General features: G+C 40.0%; 1 protein-coding gene across 2 annotated transcripts; it reads left to right on the forward strand.

The window, feature by feature from the left end:
- Nucleotides 1–1,176: 1,176 nt before the first annotated feature.
- LOC146459510 (uncharacterized) lies at nucleotides 1,177–20,864 on the forward strand. Of its 2 annotated transcripts, none has more exons than XM_085089434.1 (10): nucleotides 1,177–1,272; nucleotides 12,211–12,355; nucleotides 13,115–13,211; nucleotides 13,687–13,742; nucleotides 16,126–16,182; nucleotides 16,878–16,983; nucleotides 17,105–17,132; nucleotides 18,236–18,334; nucleotides 19,107–19,190; nucleotides 19,898–20,864. In XM_085089434.1, the coding sequence occupies exons 2-10, from the start codon at nucleotides 12,247–12,249 to the stop codon at nucleotides 20,645–20,647; spliced, it is 1,386 nt and encodes a 461-aa protein (XP_084945560.1). In that variant the 5' UTR covers nucleotides 1,177–1,272; nucleotides 12,211–12,246; the 3' UTR covers nucleotides 20,648–20,864. The 2 variants fall into 2 exon arrangements, with proteins under 2 accessions (XP_084945560.1, XP_084945559.1); XM_085089433.1 differs by lacking the exon at nucleotides 1,177–1,272 and adding an exon at nucleotides 7,816–7,895.
- Nucleotides 20,865–22,085: the final 1,221 nt, after the last annotated feature.

Raw genomic sequence — 22,085 nt, forward strand, 5'->3', positions numbered from 1 at the left:
CGGAAATAGAAGAAATAATCTTATAGCTAATATCTCGGTGACCAAAGACCAGTGCAAAGATCAGTGCTCAGATTTGCAGTTGGAATTTACATCCAACTGAAAATGCCTTTTTTCTTGTCGAGGTAACGTGCTTGAAAAAAATTATGACCTGACAGGGATCGGGATTGGGCTAAAACAGCGGTCGGGATTACGGGATCGGGGGGAAATTTTTTCCGGGATGGCGGGATTGAAGAACCCTATTGGGGACCCTCTTTGCAAGCTTATAATCCGAGTCAGGGTCGAGTTCCGTAATTAAACGATTTATACTACAAGTCTGTTCAAATGCCGGCAAAGTTTTCAGGTCATCCGTAAACTAGAAAACATTAAAAGTTGCGCTAAATTGAATTCGCACAACTGACTAAATGTATTCATTTATACTTTTAATCTGACAGTTTAACCAATATGCAGGTCATAGGTTTCAGTGACGCACTCTCCCGTTGCCGTGACAAGTCAAAAATACACTTCACGAGTCAAGGGCAACCAGCGAAAACATTTTTAATACTTGAATAAGTTGAGTCACGGAGAATTGGTTGTATTTTGGTCAAAACTGCTTGAACCTTTTCTCTAATACGAAATTGCTCTTAGAGCAGCGGGAATAAAATATCAAGAGATTTTGCTGAGAAAGACTAAACTATAACAAGTTTCAAGCTTCTTGTTAGTGATTTTTCCAAAATACGCAGGAAGAGAACAATTGGCCAATTTTTTCAAGTTGCAACCATTTGCATCCTAACCACGCGCATCCAAAGATAATTTACATGTATGCTAGAGTCTGTGTTCGAGTAGAGTTATTGTTCACTAAACATAACTATTATTTTAGACGGATTAGACGCTATCTATGTTCTTTTGAAAGCTGTTCCGTTTTCGGAATGAACTGCCCCTGATGGTAGAATGAGCGGTGAAACTGGAGGAATTACATTCTTTCGAGACGGCTGAAATGCAGGGAATAGGTCGGGTTGCGTTCTTTTTGGAAATAATACTCTGTTCATTCCTGAACCGTATAATAAGAAGAGCCAAAATCATCCCGACTACAAAGAATGCTCCCTAAGCCATTTTTAGTGGGCCCGGTTGGAATGTGTAGAAATTAATTGCGCTAAGCGGTTTCTTTTGTTTCACAAGTTGACTGACACAAGTGGTCACGTGGTCTTTGTAATCAATATGCAATTCAACGCTGCGCTCTGTGGCCCTCAAGATTGAAAACAACAATCGGCGCTGAATATACCACGACGGAAAAAGGTAAAATTCTCATCTTTCTGGCTTTGCTTTCCGTTATCATTTACAAGAACGTTAGTAAAATATATTGCCTCTCTGTTTCTATAAAAACGTTACCACATACTGGCTTTAAAATGTTCAAAGTTACCGTCGAAGTTGTATCGCTTTATAGTAGTTGGATTTCGCAATTCCATTTGTCGAATGGTACCCGCTCGACTTGTGGCTTGCGGAGGAACTGTCGTCATTTTATATACTGCTTGCCTTCACTGATAAGCGACGTTAGATTGACTTTAATTTGGTCTTCTCAGAAAGCGTTTCAGTGCTTCAATGATTTCGATTAGGTCTCCTTGTTTAAGAAAACGTGTAACCATATTAAATGTTGGCTCACGGCTGTACTATGCCGGGGTATGACGTTTTGGCCAACATTTAGCCGACTACAGTTATCAACTCTGAATCTCGCTTTGATTTTAATCTTCACAGAGATCACAAGTTACTGTCTTCGTTTTATTTTGTTATTGTAGTGTCAATGTGCAATGTTTAATCCTGACATCTTACTGCAACTGTCTATAAATTTGTACTGATTGAGATGAGTTTCAAGCCCCGGCCTTAACTACGGATTGCTGATGAGTTTTTCAGTTTTAGTCCCGAGTGATTTAAAATTGTTGGTGGCTTGAATATAATAAATTAATATGGAAGCCAATTAAATTTAGTTCAAAGTGGGTTTGATAAAACAACTCAAAGGAACATTGAAATGGGTTCTTAGTGTTAACCGGTTCCCGGCGATCGAAGTTCAGAAGTTGCCCACAACTGAACACAGTGTATACTGAAACTCTGGCCGGTGGCAGAGCAGGCTTGAGTCGTCGTCAACTGCATGACCGTATAAACGCAAATATTCAGCTTTCGTCAACATCATCTTCACTGAAATCTTCTTAAAGCGTATCCATTGAAAAATCCAAGATTTCTTCAACAAGACTCATGTTCGTAACTGAGACGTTCAACACTGCGGTAAGCTTTCGTGTACAGCGCGGAAAAAAAGAAATGGAAAGATTGAATTCTCCGCCACAGCTTGGTATATACTTGGTTCGTAAATCGCAAATTGCATGAACGTCCTCACAGATATTGGAGGAATTTGACTGCCAAAACATCATTTTTCTAGGTGACTGCTTCCGATAGTCCGTCAGTCAAAGTGTTATTAAACTTCTCCCAAACAACAGAAAGGGAAGTCTATCATAAGTGATCGAGGACAGCGATACTTTCGATCTGCGAGGGCTTTCAATTCCGCTTCAAACTGGAAGTGGTTTCTTCAAGATTGGCAGTTTAAGGTTTATATATGTTATCGGCTAATGTAGCAACGGCTACTGAATTTAAACTGTTTGGCCGAACTGAACTTATAACGATTGCTTTCGGCGGTTTTTTATTCATGTTCCTGCACCGGTCTGTTAACCGCTCAAGCCGTGAATTTTCATCATGATTGAGGTAAGGGACTCTTGTTGACTGACTAAAACGGAAATCAGTCTTAAAACGAACAGCTATATTATCATTCTTTAGCACAGTAAAATCTCCCTGTTGCCCGACTGGTTGGACGGCGCACCGAAATAGTCGTCGACTGAAAAGGTGTGCGACAACGTGACGTAATTAGAAATCTGTAGATGACTAGTATAGTTTGTCTGACAAGAGAATTTGAATTACTGCGTGACTACATTAGCATGCTAGATTTGAACAAGCTATGTAAAATATAAATATATGTTAGGATCAATCCTTACGTTCCTGACCATATTTGGACCACTTTGTACATCAGGAAATGAGGAAGAAATTCCATAGAACGCCCAAGTTTTAGCCATGTTGCAATATATGTATATAACTACCGCATTCGTTTGTAATGAAGTCATCCGAGTGGTTGACTGCTACATCAACTGGTTTCACGGTTGATCGTCCGCGGCGGTGACAATATTTTTTCCGCCTGCAATCTCATTTTAACCGTCACAAGTTGTGTCAAGTCTTTACGGGATGAGCATTCACCAAATCTTTGTGAGCCGAGCTATAAACCAATAAATGTCCACCGAACGAATTGAAACTCAGAGTTTAGTGACAGACATCGATCAATATCTAAAACTCAGTCGAGTATCCGGCTTTTGGTTCAATACGGTGACCCGTTCTAGAGAGGAAAATGCGTGCCAACCGTATTGTAGATCACACTCAAGTGAGTTTTGGTGTCTTCTTGATCGTGCTTGACACTGAACTAGGAGTTTAGTGTCGGCTCCTGCGGCGTAGCATGGCAAATGCAGTTCGGCTGTTTTCCGAATACCACTGCTCAAAATAAGAATTCATTACCAGGTGATTTAAACCGAACCGATTTTGCGCCCACTAATTTCTAGCTCTAGCCAGCTGTCTAGCTTGTCCTGTTTATCTTTAAATTATCGCAGGAAGTGTTCAATTATCACGGTTTAATGCATAACAGGTTGAAAATTGTTGTTCTGCCGAGAGCAGCTGTACCTGACCGAGTGGAGTTGCTTCGATCTTGTAAAACTGTATAATTGTTGTGGCGAATGCATTAACCTAAACTAACTTATTGAGCTCATTTATAAGCTGCATTTTCAATTAACAAATTTTCTTATTTTAACCTGTTCAACAGGCATGGTTGGTGTTTGCTGAATAAAATAAAACACTTAAGAATATTGTTTACCGCGAGAAGGAACAAAGCCATGCCGCTGTTTTGTTTTGTTTCTATATTGGTCTCCACGTGGCTCGACCAAGCTTGGAGTTTTATTTTCTTTTTCGTTTTTAATTGTAGCATCCCATGTTTTTATATTAATTGTTCCAGCCATGTTTTTCGCCCACGCGTTCGGTATACGTATGGAAAGGACTTGGGGAAAATTTCGCTTCACAAGTGAACGCGAAAACGTAACAAAGCAATGTTTCAAGTTCTAAAACAAGTTCGAATGAAAAGCGAATGTTGTTCATCCGAAGCCTGTTTTGGAAAGTTAATATTTTCATATTTTTTTCTCGTTCGTCTTCTGCATGGGGTCCTTAATACAGACAGTAAAAGTGGATTCGCTCGGGCTAACGCTAGAAACGTCAGCACTCGAATCTCTTTACGGTGGCCAATGTACTCCCCACTGACGCATGTACGCAACCCCACAGTTTCCTTAAAAACTAACCCCCTATAGTCAAAAGTAAATGTTTGCTCGTGGGTAACTAACTAACCAGTTTCAAAAAGATAACGTTTTTTTGTCGTTAAGATTGTAAAATTCATTTTGTGGTGAAGGAAGTCTTAGTTTCGGCGTAGAAACAGTTTCTGGTATACTGTACAATTTTATCGCATATAGTTTATTTATAATACATGTAGTAATAATAGATAAGCTTTAATGAAACCACTTTTAGATCAAAATATACAATGCTTTTTCCAATCTAAGAATTAAAGGAAAAATACACAGGTAAAATTAGGTAGTAAAACTGATGTATGCACTGTGAACAAGAATGTACAATGGATGCAACCGCGGAATTGACGCCGGCAATGACGTTCTAACGTCGATAGACTAAATTAGGAGCGCCTATAAAGGAATTGATGAACTCAAAAGCCAACAAGCTAGGTATAAACTATTTTGACGGAATTTCCCTATTAAATAGAGTTCTCCCATTCGTGAGTACCGGAGGTTTTTTCTCGCGCTTCGCGAGGAATCGGGATGGGCGGACGCCGGCAACCCTGCCCGAGACCGAAGTACCCCCGGACAGCGTTTGGTTACATGCTTCTAAGGGTTCGCCACTAAAAATTTCCTATACATTAATCGCCGATTAAAAATTAAGCGAGGCTTTCATCTCGCTTATTAAATGTTTCTAAAAGCTAATTTTAAGCTTGAGGTACAGAAAAGTCTTAGTCAGAGCTGAGGAAAAAAAATCTTTTCAGTTGAAGAGTCTTCATTGATTAGTAATTAAACTCGAATAACAGTTGACGTTAACCCAGGATTAACTTAATCGGGCTTTGAGCAACAGGGCCCAGTTGTTCAAAGCCCGATTAAGCTAATCCTGGGTTAACGAAAACGTTGATTCAAGTTTAATTACTTATCAATAAAATTTTTCCGAAAGAGCTTTGGCGTAGACTTTTCTTTATCATTACCTTAAACTGAATTAGCTTTTAGAAACTTTTTTAACGAGAAATCTGAAAACCTCGGTTAATTTTTAATCGTGAATTAGCGTTAATGGTTTTCGAGCAAGAGGGCCCTGGGAGACGGAGACGGACGGAGACTCAAACTATCTACTTTTAAAACATCGAAAGTCGACAGACGCGCTACAAGCAACATGAACAACGCGTCCGATCCGACATCTTGTGATGCGGCACGCAAATGCCGATACTTGTCGCGAAAGTATAAGGGAGTCAGTCTTACATTCAACAAACCAATTTTGTTTGTTCCCTCTGGTAGTGATTTTCTTCAACATCAAGCCCGTCCAAACTCCTCTCCTACCTGTACGATCGAGTTCTTACGGGTATTGTACCGCACCGATCATGGATATTCTTATTTGTAGAATCATGGCCGCGTTTCGTGTTTCGCGTTCGTGTTTCATTCTGTTGAGGTTTTAGAACTAAGATACACTGTACTCCCATAAAGATAGCTTGCCACAGTATCATTTAAAGTTTCCATTTTGCAATGAACGTAGAATAAAAGCCGTACTGTTCAGTCAACCTGGCTGCATAAGCCTGACAGTGGTGTAAACAATTTCCAGACACAAATTTTCTCACTTTGTCATGCAACGTCAGATTTGCAATCGTCTCGTGATGGCACAGATGGCATTGTGCTCGGTGCAGGTTGCTAGCCTGCCTACAGCATCCCCTTTTCAAGTTCAGCTCTTGCTTTTACTGTTAGGAAATTAAACAAGATTTGTGAAAACATGTCGCGTGCCTTCATGCGGTGCTGAGGACCTGGTTAGAAATCACAGCAAGATGCTCACCACTTAGCTTACAAAAATTGAGGTAGTGCCAGACAAATGTTTGGCCGGGGAACGTTTTGGAAAATTTGTATTTAATTTAGACGGCGAGAAAGCTACATTTGAACCTTTAACACGTATTGGAAGTGACCAAGATCGTATAGCCACGACAACCCTAAATTTCGTGTGAAATCATGTTGGAAAACAAACTGACCATGCAATTGTTATGAAAATGAAACTGAAGAGCTTTCATTCAAATGATGATATTTTTTCTTTTTGGCTCATACACGAATTTAAATAAATAATAATAATGATAATAAATAAAATAAAATAAATGAAAATCAAGAGCGACTCGGCCGGGTAGCACACGAACGAGGGCTGATTCTAGTCAGGTAAGTTTAAACTGCTCAGTGAAGAAGGACAAATGGTAACGTCTGTTGCAGTTAAGAGTCTGTAATTTTTGACCGTTCCTAAAGTAGGCTTCATATTTCAGTATTTTCCTGACGTTGCTAACTCGGCTGCGACCACAGAGTTTCGCCCCACGAAGATTCATTCACGCCGGTTATATCGGCTGACTTCAAGTTGAATTGCAAAAATGACAATAATCTGCTTTGAACAATACTGTGTACCACTGCTTCAATATCACGAGTTGTAGCTCGATTTAGCATCACGCTTACTGCATAGTAATGCGGGAATAAGTTATCATTGACTAGCGTGACAACGATTCCCCCGGCAATGTATCATATATTTTCTAGTTTTCCGATTTTGTTTTCTTTTATAACAAAATCTAACTGATGTCTCGAAGAAGAAGAACGCTATCATTTTTTAACGTTGAAACTTCTGCTTACGAAAAGTAATTTACAGCTGAATTTAGGCAAATCAGAGCTCGGGCTAGCTTTCCGAACGTTTTGATTTCAAATTCACGTTTGGATAGGAGAATGATGGAAACCCTTGAATCTACGGGCAAAGTTTCGTGATCTAACATCCTGAAAGATGGGGCATACAAGGTAAACATTAAACAAAATAATGAAAATGTTGTCTTCTGTGTTACCAGATCGTTTTATGGCCTTTTAAAGACATATTTGTGTCACCTAAAACAGATAGACCTGCTCGGATGATTTAACTGAAAACTCCAGCGAGTTGCAGAAAATTTTAGGAACCGCCGGAATTTACAAGCTGTTGTCGGCTTTACGGAATTGCTAGCTGGCCATTCATTCCATCCGCATTTGCCTCTCCGAAAACGAGAGGAATTAGTTCTGTTATGTTACGAAATTTTGATCTGACATTTTTCCGAAGAAAACTGCAGATTTTCTTTACGCCTAAATCCGGAGTTCTGAGGCAATTGACGCCAATTGCGAACTGAATCACTGCTAGACCCAAGGCTGAAAGATTTCTTCATCAGACCATTTTAAAACGCGGTTATGAATATGCTGCATTAAGTGGAGTTGTCTTGGGTTCTGAAATTCGAGGCTACAGTTACGTTCTACCGAGCCTTTCCCTTCAACTGGCTTCTGTTTTAGTCGACCCCTTATATATGAGCCACAATCTTCTCTGGCTTGCAAGCAGATGTAAATGATTCAAGCAAATCAATACACGCCGAGCGGCATCTTTTGTTTTCGAGTTGACGGACACATCACGTGACCTTTGTAATCAATACAATGCTACGCTCTGTGTCCTTTATAAGATTGAAAACAACAATCGACAAGAACTGACCGCCAAGGAAAAAGGTAAAATTCGTATCTTGTTTGCGTTCTTTTCCGCTAAGATCTTCACTTATGTTAGAAAAATGTATTTTCTTGCCGTCTGTGTAAAAACGTTACCGGATGACCGTTCATTTGCGTTCGAAGTTGTCTTCGAAGTTGCATCGCTTCGTCGTTGATTTCATTTGTAGTGCGTGGGTTCAATGGTACCCGTTGGATTTGTGACTCGTTTCAACTTTCATAGGTTTAGCCACTGTCTGCTTAATTTCAAACTCTCAGACTTTGTTTTGTTACATCTTGATAAAAAACATTTCAATACCTCGTTCAGGCTCACCATAAGTTCGTGTGTGTAAAGCGAAATTTTGCCATAGTGAACTGAAGCTTCACGGCTGCCCGATAATTCTCAGTTACTGCTGACCGACAAAGCTTATTTGTCAACGCGTTTTGAGATGGTTTGATATCGGAGTTATTGGCACAACCATGCTTTACGATTTCATTTTCAAATGGGAATCCGTGCGCTGCTGAAATGCAATTGTGAAATTCCCGTTTCATGTTTTGATTTCAAAACATGTGCCATTGAGCTCGACAAGGGTGGTTTAGTTGGGTTTCATCAGTGCATGTACATATTGTAATGTAAAAGATTGGTTTGATCCACCAAATAAGTTAATACTCGCAGAAAAGCCAAACAAAAACACCACAAGCATTTAAATGGCTTTCGTATCTACGTAGAAAAGTACATGGAAGCATGAGTACATTCCTAAAAACATTTTCCATTCTACCAACGGAAAAAGAAATGTCGCCGTCTTATTTTCTCAACATCAGTACATTACTCGTGAGTTTTATTAGCATCAGCACTGATATAACAAGCCCAAAATCTTTAAAGTCATATTGTAAATGTCTACCAAATCTTATCGTTCTCCTTTGTAGCAAATTTTATTTGATTTAATCGACTGACCGGAGAGAAAAAAGTTTCCAAATTTTGTCGCGGGTTCAGTCACCTTTTACTCGGATAGCGTTCTCACGCAGACTGAATCCAGCCACGATTCGTTTAGTTGCTCTAGTTCTCTACCCTTAGGTCTACAAATTGATTGCTCAGGGGATTGGCTTTATAAACAATTTTCGATTGCCATAATTCTCCAGATAATCTTGAAGAGAAAAGAAATAGAACAGAAAGAACAGAAGGAGGGTTCTGAGATGAGTCAGGAAACACGCGCGGTTCACGGTATCTGTTTTCCCTTGCAAACAGTGACCACGCGAAGTGTTGTGGTGTTTAACAACCACGAAACTATTGTCTTCAGTAAGGTCAAAATTTGTTGTTGTGTAGGCGATTTAAATGATGACCTTCTAGACATCAGTAATTAAAAGAAAAATTCTGAGCAGAATTGTAAACGTTCCACTGATTCAACAAGGATGCATGATGAATGCCATACTAAGCCCGTCTCGGACACAAGATCGTGCAAAAATCAACACTGTTTCCCGAATCGCGACCGGATCGGCTTTAGATACAATCATTCTTGGCTTAATGTCTCAGAACCACAAACTTGATTAATTCAGGAAAACCGAGTGGTGATAGCTACCTCAAAATCGGATCTTTCTCCCCAAGAAAGCCTCAGTGTTTTAACCACATGCGTGACTCATATGGCCCTGAAAAAGATCGAGCAATTATTTAAATATATACGGCACATTGGCGGTGTACATTTATTTAGTCAACACTCCATGCAATGCAAACGGAGAACTACAGCACAATGATTTAGAATGATACATAAAATGCCATTTTGATACCGGCAATCGAGCGCTTGCCACATGCATAGCCGGCTAGACATGCATAGGGAACGACATGCATGCATTTGTACATTGGTCTTGCGTGTGTAAATATATTCCCTTCTCTGATGTCCGTCTGGTTCAAACATCGTTGGCGTCTTTGTGCCGGTCGAGGTTTCACACCACCAAAAGTTTATACAATAGAATCCAAGGGATTTACGAAGGCAAAATGTTTAGTGGCTGCTGAAACGAAGGTAAAGCGACTGCGAGGTGCCCTCTGAAGGTTAATCAAGCCTAGAATTATTCAATCTAGTTATTCTCTAGTTTTGTTATTCGCTGTGTTACAAATGATTGCCCGGTCGTTTCATCTGCTGCATGATAAAATGAGCAAAACACAGTGTGCATTACAGATTCCCAGTAATTATCAAATCCTATTGAAAATGTCCGCGTCGTAAAGGACGACACAGTTGCTTTCCTTCTCAATGGCATTGGAAACTTAACAATTCAATACTAGAATGAAGATCATTTCTCAAGGCTTTTCGCTTTGGCATGACTTAAATTCTAGCGACAAGTTATGATAATTGCATGTATTCCGTTTCATCGTTTAAATGTTAGGTCTTCAACACCTTCGGGAATCGAAAAACTGCATTTGTATCTAGCGGATAGATTAAAATGAGTCCAGTAATATATTTCCATCTCTTGGTTTGGATGTCCGCCTCATTGATGTAAATTCTCATATTACTCGCTCCATTTGTTCAAGCCTTTTAAAATCGAATGTTAATTTCAGCCATTGAACTGAATTTAAAGCATCGTCGTTTCCAATATCCAATTACTTGATAGCGAAACAAAGTCGTTTATCGTTTATTGTTCTTTGAAAAGAAGTTTTATGAATTTGTCCCACAGACAAGAATCGACAACTTGATTCGTATTGACGTATTCAGTCTTCGAGTCTTGCCTGGCTGGTGTTTTTAAAGACTCGCAAAACAATCGATCTTCAATCGATAACAGATAAAACCATGGCAGAAACCTCTGTCAGATGCATGCACTGTACCACTAACTAACTAAGAAAAAATTTACTATTTAACATTTCTACGTTTTCTTATATCTGAAACTGGCTTTCGGCGATCTTTGACTAGCAAATACATGTTTTCATTTACACTTTAATTTCTAAATTTCTGTCCAACCAGTAACATCATTTGAAGTTTCATTTGCATTTGCAGCTTTCAACGTTCAACGTTTTATTTCATTGTACCGAATCAAAATGCCAATTATATGTCTAACTGCTTAGACCTACTGACAAAATATTCGTGCCTAGTTTTGGTATGAAACACTAATTCGTATTTCCAATGTCCTAACTCACACACTATACCTGGAAAAATGTCAGCTGTTGTTAAAAACGCTCGCTTCTTGTGAACAGAAACCCGTTTCCCCAGGATACTGTTGTACAGTAATATTTTGGGGGGGGCCATCTCGCTTCCCCAACTGTGTTCAGACATGTTTGGTTTTTCTTGACTGTTGCAGACAATAGGAGGCAAGTTTACTGTTCCAAGCCGGTTGCTACCTTGCTTTTCGCCAATTTATTTATTCATTTTCTTACTCTTTTTTGTCTCTGTAACGTTCCACCGGGGATGAATTAAAGACGTCTGTAGCGTAAATGAATTTTTTGTCAGACAAGATATACGAAACAAACAAGACTTCAAAATTAACCGAACAACGTAAATTTCAAGTGGACTGTCAGAAAAGAATGCTCGCCGAAGTAACGCCCAACACGAAACGATTGTTGAACTGCACGATAAGCGACTTTGAAAAAGAGAATAGGATCTTTGACAATCCTATATTAGAAAGAAAGATTAGTACATTCCGGCGAGGATCCGCTTGTGCAGTCAATCCCAGCATTGGCCACCCCCCCGGATATTCAGGGGGGGGGGGGGCATTTTTCCACATTGTCCGTCCCGGGGGTAGGGCATTGGTCAACCCCCGGGGTATTTGACGGCTTCGTGATTTTCGCCTTATAACGCTGTCACTTCTTTCAATGATACGTCCCTCGGCAAAGACGATAAATTTGTTACGTCTGGGGAGGACAAAAGTGAGAGGGTAGATCGGCACAGAATTTACGGTCTGTAGCTAAACATTTCACACTCATTTTTTGAAGGAGAAAAGAAAACTAAAAGATCTTCCGGTGCATATACCTTAATGACTCTAATTAATGACCGTAAGCTCAGAAACGAAAAAAATCAACGTTTTGTCTGAACTGTACCGCGGGGCGTTTTGAGTAGCTCGCTTGTCCCTGCCGTGGGGCATTTAGTTGGTTTGTTGCCAAAACTTTGTCCGGTGGTCAGCTTGGGAGGGAGGGGGGGGAGGGGGTGGGGGGAATGGGCACTGTTAAAGAAGGCTGATGCATAACGCACACCACGGTAATCGGACATAATCCGACGGACATTTCCGGTCTTCCAAGCGAACGCCAGCCTTAAACGGACACTCAGTCATGCTGTTTCAGCCATACCCTATCTGTATTTTATTCCACAAATAGATTTTTAAAATCATTCACACTACTTACGCCTCTGTTTTGATTTCTCATCAGCTCCATCAGCAGCTTGCATCACAGATAAAACTCAAAATGTCTCTACGAATCATGCATCTTCAGGATCTGAATCCTCACCTTCTGTGCGTTTTATGCGGTGGATATTTGGTGGACGCAACAACGATTGTCGAGTGCCTTCATTCGTGTACGTATCAGCGAATAATTTACCGCGAAATGATCTGGAAGCTTTGTCAAAACTCCTGTCACAGGGCTCCATAACTTCCATTCCAACTCCAGACCCTGTTTATGTGTTTAAAACTCTTAAACTAACGAATGGTACGATGCCAAGAGCCATTTATACAACTACAGTAAAAACACGCGTGTAAGAACCTAGTGGTTTAACAACCTGCTGACAGAAATTTGCCATTTTAATACCCAAAAATATAAGAACCTGTTTAGCCAAGCAAGATCAAGCAGGTTCTTATATGTGAGTAACAGTTGAATTATGATAAACATTAAACCAAGGAATTTAACTTTGAGATTGCAAATTTGTATTACATCAAAATACCAAACTGTAATTACAAATAAAGGTATTTATTCAAGAAAAACGGGTTTATATAAAGTGTAGTTGTGAACAAGTACTGTATATTTACATATAAGGACCAAACCCAAGTTTATTTATTTTTCTGGTAATCAACAACTATATCTCCTTCATAGAAATGAAGAACCTAATTAAGAACCTACTAACCCTAAAATGCCAATAACTACCCAAAAATACAAGAACCTATTTTGCCAGACTTCAAAAAATGTAGGTTCTTGCATGCGGGTTTTTACTGTATTTTGTCTCTTAGTTACGTTGCATTTTTTGTCTAAAACGGGAGCTGTTTTTGCTCTTGTAAATGGCATTAATGGGGAGGAAACTCAACAAGCCAACACAACTGTATATATTTTTTTATTTTGGCAGTCTGTCGCAGCTGTATCGTGAAATATCTTCAAACATCGTTCCACTGCCCTGTTTGTGATGTTGAAGTCCATAAAACCAAACCACTGTTACATATTCGGTAAGTCACGCGTAGGGAATAACACAATTACCAATTACGTCCTACATCTTCTGAGTGCAGAAACAACTCATGTTCTATCGTCAAAGGAGGTATGAGGTTAACGTAACACAAATTGTGATTCTTGTAAACGCCGCTAACGGCATTCATTCAAAATAACCTGAGCCATTTTTAAAAGAAAGACTTTTGTTCAACAATTTGATCCGGATTTTTGGATACGTTAATTAAAGGTAACTTTATTAAAAAAGGGTGGCCCTTCAGGGAAATGAACTTACAGTTTACCAGTTAAAACATAGGGCTATTCAGAAGTTCTAAAATTACTTAACATATTTTTAGAAAATCTTCGCACAAAACGGGAGAGTGATTTCCAAAATTTCAAAGTCGCCAGCGACCTTTTACACTAAGAAATCCAGGGTATTTACTAAAAATTTATTGGCTGAAACATTGTAATCTTTTTGTCATCATATTTTAATTACAGACCGGACAGAACATTGCAAGATATCGTGTACAAGATTGTACCTGGTATATATCACGGTAAGATTGTTATTTTGCGTTTTCTTGTTGTGTAAGAAAGGGAGACAGTATACACTCGATTGAAGAAACTTTGTCCCATGCAAAGTGTAAATCGTAAACGAGTCGAACTAATGTAATTGTGGAGTGATCTAATTTATAGCATGCGTTTGTTTCGTGTTTGTTGTCCTTTTTCCGTGAGGTAAAATCCACCATCATGGGCAAATAGGCGTTATCACGGTTTTCGACGCCATTTTGACGAGTAGGCAAACACGTCTGAAATAACAGTGTTTATATGGGAATCCGATCTCAAATAATTTTCATAAAACATCGCTTCTGAAAAAATCATGAATTGGAAACTTTTGGAACTGGGGAAAGGATTTTAAGAAAAAAATTGGAGGGATGTAGCTGTGCCAGAAAGTGCCCAGTCGTGTTTTGAACTTTCCATACATTTCCCTGTATTTTTTCCCGCGAACTATTTTTAGTAGCAGTTCACGGCTGGTTCGCCATACAGACAAATGCATGGAAAGTTCAAAACTCGACTGGACGCTTTCTGGCCCAGCTACATCCCTCCAATTTTTTTCTTAAAATCGTTTTCCTATTGCCAAAAGTTTCCAATTCATGAATTTCTCAGAAGCGCTGTTTTTTGAAAATTATTTGACATCGGATTTCCATACAAACACTGCTATTTCAGACGTGTTTGCCTACTCGTCAAAATGGCGTCGAAAACCGTGATAAGGCCTATTGCAGTTGAACCCAGGAACTCCCTTAAACCAACAAAGCGCAGAACAAGGCCGGCTGACTCACCGTGATAATTTCATTCCAATATCAACAATCTCTGGCTCCAACCATCTCTCTTTCTACCCAAGAACAATATCACTCAATGGAACAATCTACCTCACTTCAATTTTACCGATTCTTCTACTCTGGGAAACTTTAAACAGTTAAAGTGTACCATAAACCTGTTTGACTTACTTAAATACTAGTATCGACGTTCGCTCATCCTCCAACCAATAATTCTCAATTATGAGGGACAGGTTGTATTGAAAAATAGCAAATAAATAAATATGCAAATTTTAATTCCTAAAAAGCGCACGAGATTTTATTTCCAGCAAGAAGAATGCAAATACAAATACGTTCGTAGGTCAAATGCTTCCCAGAGAACTGTTGGGTCTTATCGTTAATGTTTATACCTTTTACCTAACAACGTTTTTTCGATAGAGTGTATCAGAATAGACATGCGCAGTTATCAAAACCATTTAAGCCCCAATATTGACCAACATATTATTTCTCCTTATGATATAGCTACTTAATCAAAGATACAAGTCATGAGAGTAAAGGAAACGATCACTTAATGAAGTGAAGTGTCTTGATGTTTAAAAAATTTCTCCTAACTAATATATATGAGATATGCGAACAGTGACGAGAATAATCATGTTGATATCGGGGTTCTATGGGAAGGACCTTGAACACAGGACTAATTGTTAGTAGCTCACTTACTTCCTCAAAACAATCTACCGCATAAAAAAATGATGAAACACGTCTGTATTTTGCTGTCTTTAACGGTGGATAGCCTGCCTACTTTTGTTACTGCGCATACGTTCTGCGCATCGCGAGATACTCGGGTTTCCTATGGGTGGTGCTTACTAATACAGGAATATTTTTGCGCGGTTTAAAACTACACGGAGAAAGCAGAACTTACCAAATGCTTTTGGTATCTCAAAAAAGAATTTGGGGGTAACCATGCATTTTTCAGAGATAATTAAGCTTCAATTTAGGAAAAACTCCCATACATTGCTTTATATTTTGGCGTTTTATAGAGATATTAATGTTTAATTATCTCCGAAAAATGCGTGGTTACCCCCAATTTTCTTTTTTGATTTCAATAGCCCGTGCTAAGATCTACTTTTCCCGCATAGTCATAAACCGCACAAAAATACTTCGGTATTAGTAGGCACCGTCCTTAAGGTGGGGCTCTACCTGAATTTGAGTGAAATTTGAAGAGTTTTAAGAATGGATAGAAGAAAGAAAATGATTTTTGGAACACTAACAGACAGTCGATAACCACGCAAGAGCCCCCCAGGTTGCTAGTGGACTAACTTGGTATCCGTCTATTAATTATTAACTACAAATTCTAATTTTAAAACTTCACTAAATCTTTAACATTTCTTATTTCTTTTAATTTTACCAATCCTTCAAGAAAAATTATTTCCTTCCAAATATACCTAAAAATCACCCAAAAATTCATAAAACACCCCAAATCATTGATTTGTGTTATGAATGGAGGGTTTTTGTATTGCTTGAAATGCAAACAAGATATTTTCATTTGACCGATTTTAAGCGGCGTGAAAACGGCTTTCAGGTGAACCCCCACCTTAAGTCACAGTTTGCTTTATTTTTTTTTCAGAAGAAGTAAATCGACGCAAAGAATTTGAAACGACTCAAAAGGATAAATCTGAACCAGGTTTGCAGTTTTCGTTTTTATTTTATTTCTTTTTCTCTGTGCCATAGATAGTCGGAGGAAATATTTTATTTCTGCCGGGTGACTCGCGAGGTGTTTAAACTTTATTTAGCTATTCTTTTTGTCAAAAATTTTCCCAAAATCGCTCTTAGTCTTCTCACTGTTTAAATCTACGTAAACGCGGCGAAGAGTTCCGTTTTGACATGATCAAAAATAATCCGTGTTTCTATATTCTCCTGGCCATCGCATCCAGTCACGTTAGCGCGTGCGTGACGATTTTATGACAGTCTTACAGGAGCTTGAAATTTGCTTCAAATGTTTTCTTTTTTCAAATTCGGGAATTTAATTTTTTTCTTATATTGTTCACCATTCCGTGATACTCCCGAACAAACCACCTATTCGCGATGTCAATGAAAAGCAAAGAGTGGTATCGATTGCTGTTTGTTCTAAATCACGATAGCCTCCTTCGCAGACGCTTATTTGGCTCGTCACGCAATCCTTCCTCCCCAAGGCGAGCCAAAAGAGGATCTGTTAGGGAGGCTAAATCACGGCTTAAAAAAGAGTTACCTTTCCACCGCAGGTAATTTGTTCAGCGGCGCACTTCTTCTTGAATACTTCAACTGTCCAATTGTTCAATACTATACAGGCTAGAAATCAGACAACTTTTCATTATCTTTTTAATTTTCTTCTCCATGAAGTTGATGAAGAAAAACAAGGCGATGACACCAGTGCTCAGAATACGGACAAGGAGAAAGAATCTCTGCCATTTGAAGACCCAGTATGCATCACCCTGGAATATTTTAGGTAAGAGTTTTAGATATGTATCAAAGATAAAGTGGCTTTCTGTCTTATTCAGAACTAGCTTCGGCAAGGTATATTCGGTCGCGAAATTCTTTGTTTTTAACGCATCATTTTAATTCTACAGAAAAACGAGGAACCAAATGGAAAAGGAGGTAACAACATTTTCAGTTTTGTTTTTATAGTTGTTTTTTCCTAACAATGATGGTAATGGTGATGTATTTATATACCGCACATATCACGTCTCATGGCGGTTTACAATTTCTTCTGTGAGATCGGACTTGAGCATGTAAAAGCGCCACTGGCAGCCGCTATCAGTCCATGTTTTAATCTCACCCACCCACCCACCCACCCAACCCACGCATGAATGTGAAAGAGAGATGAAATCAGCCGGACAGAGAGATTACATCCGGACAGAGAGATTCACCATCACACCGGGGACTACATCCCCTACTCTTTTCGAACAGTGTGTGGGTTCTTTAACGTCCCACAGATTATTAGGAACAAGTGTTGTGAGACTGGACCTACGGTCGTCCTTATCCGAGAAGACTGGAAAATCTAACCTTTTGCAGATGTCATGATAAAGGCAACACTTTCTCCTCAGTTATTTAAAGAACCTGAGTGTTGAACCCTCGACCCCCCACACGGTAGTCCGGTGCTCTCCCAACTGACTAAAATTAACCGGTCGGCGGTTTAATAAACCACTTTAGTATAGTATACCAAATCAGCGGATAGTGTTCCTCGCGTCCTCTGGCTACTCCAACTTTACATAGTATTCACCTCCAGCCATCGTTTTGGCTAGCGAGTGTTTTTTCCTCGCTAATTTCAGTCAGAAATAAAGTTCCTAATTGGCACTGGAACCTTATCCACTGGATTTATATCTACTGAAACAATTATTCACTTCTGTGTCAGTGAAAAGTGGTAGATATTTACCCCGCCACTTCGAGGCTCGGTGAATTTTTAGTTAATAAATCCCTTCAGGCGGCAAATCTTACTGACAGCGAGTCAGCCTTCTTCTCTACACGCTGATAAAACGTTTGGTTTAGACAATTGGAGTGAGTGCAGTTTCCAGTCTATTTAACAAGTTTAAAATTGCTGAATCCTTGTTTTCATATAGTTATGGGAAAGCGAATGAAAAACCGTGAGAACGAAAAAGTTGCGGAAACCTGTTTTGTGTCTGATGAATGTGTGTGTAGTATATTTACTTAAGTTTCCAATCTATGTTTTATTTTCATCATGGCATTTGATTCTTTCTCAGATCTTCCCGACGCGTTATCTCCGTTGCTCCTCTGCGGTAACTGTAAGAGTACTAAAGAAATTCCTGATTGTGAAGTTCGCCATTCCAGAAACACACATTGTAAGAGCCAGCATGCTGTTTTCTCTGATTTACGTAGACTTATCACCAATAAATGAGTTCGAGGAAGTGTTTGTAAGGTTGCCGGGGCGACGTTCAAACGGAGGGTTTCCATGGTAACTCTTTGATTGGCAACCATCACTCACCAGGCCTTGTCGCACTGGTAGATTCAGTGGAAATAGCTAATTACTTATCATGTATCACACAACATACTCCCTTTAAAGGGGCAGTGTCACCGATTTTTTGTGTCACTTTGAATAGCCAAAAAACATATTTGAATCGATGGAATCGTCAAAATAATGGTTCTGTTTTGTTAACAATAACCCTAATAATGCACAGAAACTAGTGTTAATTATCTTTTGCTGTGGATGGCTAGGATGGAAATAGATTGCAACTTGAAAAAATTTGCCATTTTTTTCAAGTTCCTCCTGTGTATTGTAGAGAAGTCGTCAAAAACTGCTTATAGTTTGTTCTTCCCCGGATAAATTCCTTGATATTTCCTTCTCGGTGCTCTAACAGCAATTTCATGTTAGAAAAAATGTTTTTTGTCAAATATTTGAGCCATTTTGACGAAAATATAGCAAAATTGCCGTGACAGTGTCCCTTTAAATAGCGGGGCAGTAGCTGGGAGCAATACTGAATGAGTTCCTTTCTTTGACAAGAATGGGTCAATGCTCTCTAACTTTTAATTTCCAGTAGTTAATATTCTATGGTTCTCTCTAATTTTAAGCGTGAGTTTGTCAAATCATCAAATATATACATTTCTTTTTCACAGACCGAAATAATCCGTTCTGATGAAATTCTGGATGGTCACCTGACCATGAAGGAAGTATGCCGGATATACGGTCTTTATTCCAAGGTAAATAACAGATTCCTTAACCTTAACTCCCCCTTCCCCGTTACTGTAGAGTTAGAGGTAAGCACGTATTATCGAAAGATCGGTGGCTCGAGTTCAGGACTTGGTGGACGTGTTGTTTCAAAGAGAGGGTACTGTGTCGAACACTGCTTCTTTCCAATCAGGATTGTAAAAGGAAATAACTTTTGAGAAAACCAAACAATGGTAGGAGAAGTGGGCGGAGAGGGTGGGGAGGGGGGGAGTGTGTGACTGTGTAACCCTAGCACCATTCCCCGGCGATCATCCCAGGGGGAGTTAGTAGTACTGATAGTCAGCCTCTATCCAGGCCTCATGGTGATTTTTGAGTGAGCCAAATTTCATGTCACATGTTTGGGGCCGAACTCGCGTCTCTTCAGTAAGTTGAGCGGGTGACGTCACATTTGACATTCCCCTGGTAGAAAGGGCAAATGAGAAGGGGAATCGGGCGGGTGCGCGCGCGACTTGCGAGGGGAGCGAGGGAGATTCCCCTTCTGCGTTCCTCTTTCTAGCGCCTGCCACGCAGGTTACGTGGGGCAAGGCTTACTGCTAGTTGTTTCACGCTACAGATTCCGACGGAATCACGGGTGGGGTGGGTGACCTGTGGCTTAGGGTCGGCTTTACCCATTTACCTACCTTTATACCCTTGTATCTCAAATGACGTAATACCTTTTCTATGTTTTGACCTTTTATAGCCATTTTTGGATTTGCAATACGTATTCCTCGAGAAGAACGAAAGCGCTGCTCCTGTGGAAAAACCAAAGTTCTTGGATGTCAAAAGAAAGCGAATCAAGAAAAAGAAGGGAAACAAAAACCTGCTGAAAAAGTGTCTCTCACCTGGCAAAGGACCTCGTCGAAAATTCAAAAACAAAGGCGCCAAGAAATTTGATCTGGCTGCCACTCAAGAAAGTGAAAACGCAGAGAAGGTCGAACTGGAACCGAGTCTAGCTCGGCCGTTTGAGAAGGAAAAGAAAGAGAACTTAGTGCTCAGTCCTATTGATCCGTGTGCGAACGTGAAAAAGGAAGACCTGGTGCCCAGTCAAGAGCCAACTTGTGGTAAACTTACGGAAGTGCCCAATCTCCCTGAACCTGTCGGAGGTGTTGACAAAACGGGTATACTGCTTCCAAATCTGGACGAGGAAACTGGCATGATTGTGAATGAACACGAGGCAACAGGCCCACAGAAAAATACTGTAAAAGGTCTTGTTGACCATGACGTATTTGAGCCATTACTACACTCGGACACGAATGGAAGTGACAGTTCACTGATGGTAGTGCCAGCGGTTAATGGTTTAATTCATGCGCCTTCGGATGAGACAGACAATGCGAAGGGCATGGAAACGAGTGTTTCCAACTATCACAGTGACACGTGTATGAATCACATTTCGTCTGATTTTGAGTCTTCAACGCTCCTTCACGCGGGTTTGCTTCTGGAAAGTTCATAGCAGAAGGAATTCAAACTGAGGTTTGTGTTGTGCCAGTGGAGAGTTAAGCTAGCGGACATGGAAGTTTCTGGAGGAAAGAATTTAACAAGACAAAAAGGGGAAACATATCTTGAGAGTCAAGAAGACATCGTTGCGAAACCCAGCTTTATAGTTGGTGCCGTTGTTTTTTGGTCGAGAAATAAATTATAGTAAACTTGCCATTTCAAATGACATGGAAGCATTGCCATCATTTATTTATTTTTAATGTCAATAAACGGTGAGTGCTTGTGCAATCTCCCGAGCCAGAGGCTCATGATGAAGTGTTTGACAATAATCCAATTTGGAAATGCTGAAAAACCTCTCGGAGCGAGGACGAGAACCAACAACAAACTCAACCCACATATGACGCAAAGTCCGAGAATCAAACCCGGGCCACTTTGGTGGGAGGCGAGTGCTATCACCACTGCACCATCCCTGCTCCCCTTTTTTGCCATCTTCCTTTTTATTTCGGGTTTACATGTTTTCTTTCTAACCCAGTGTTACTGAAAAACTAATTCAGTTCTAAGGAATGGACCGTACGCCATCATCCGCACGGTCTCCTCTAGATCCTCTGCGTTCTGGAGGTCCCGAGCGAGTTGCAAAACCCAAAGTCGGTCGTAACTTTTAAGGTCAAACGTTCACTGTCGGTATCTGGTATGGATCACGAAACGCCTGTTCTCAAGTGTGTTTCGTGACGTTGGGAAAAGCGTTGCGCATGACCCTGTATGGCTGTAACGTAAAAATTGTACGATTTCGTTTCTTTTCCACAGAGGTGGCTTTCGAGGCTGATGAGGCGCAGTCTCGTAGCCAGAGTCCTCAGGCTCTTTGGCCAGCGGTTGGTCGCCAGGAGTTGGTCTCTCCTGGCGACCAACCGCTGGCCAGAGCCTGAAGACTCTGGCTACGATGTGATTACCTCGTACAGAAAGAATCTACACGAATAAACACTTCTCGTTTAAACGTCCTCTCGTTGCAATGAATGGCCCATCTTGCAACTAAGCTTCACGCGTTTGTTTAGATGAATGAGGTATCGAAGTGGCCATTGAAATGGAGTACTTCTATTGGGAATAAACACAACAGTCTCTAACATATTGTGCACAGTGATCGTTTTTTGTATTTCCTCATTGAAAAGACGTCGGGCAAAAGAACGTACGAAGCATAAGCGATATGACCCGATTGGTTCTTTCATAAAAGCAAAAGAATGCTTCTGTCTCGGCACTTCCGGTATGATGGGTCCCTTGGGAATTTCATGCACGCAACAAAGTTCAACATTTACGAAAAACGCCGTAAGAAGCGAGAAACGAAAAGGAAACGAAATAACTTTGATTTTTAAAAAGCCAGGTCGATCAATAAAGACAGTGTAAATTTTTCTTTCTTTTGCAAATAGGAAAACAAAAATACACTTCAAATTCACTCTGTGTTT

Source organism: Pavona decussata, unplaced genomic scaffold, assembly GCF_977016875.1.
Source record: "Pavona decussata unplaced genomic scaffold, jaPavDecu1.1 SCAFFOLD_219, whole genome shotgun sequence".
Taxonomy (NCBI): domain Eukaryota; kingdom Metazoa; phylum Cnidaria; class Anthozoa; order Scleractinia; family Agariciidae; genus Pavona; species Pavona decussata.

Coding starts and splice junctions, on each gene's coding strand:
- LOC146459510 (XM_085089434.1), top strand. CDS start 12,247: ATGTCTCTACGAATCATGCATCTTCAGGATCTGAATCCTCACCTTCTG. Junction 12,356..13,114: donor TGTCGAGTGCCTTCATTCGT/GTACGTATCAGC, acceptor TTATTTTGGCAG/TCTGTCGCAGCTGTATCGTG. Junction 16,984..17,104: donor ATCACCCTGGAATATTTTAG/GTAAGAGTTTTA, acceptor TTAATTCTACAG/AAAAACGAGGAACCAAATGG.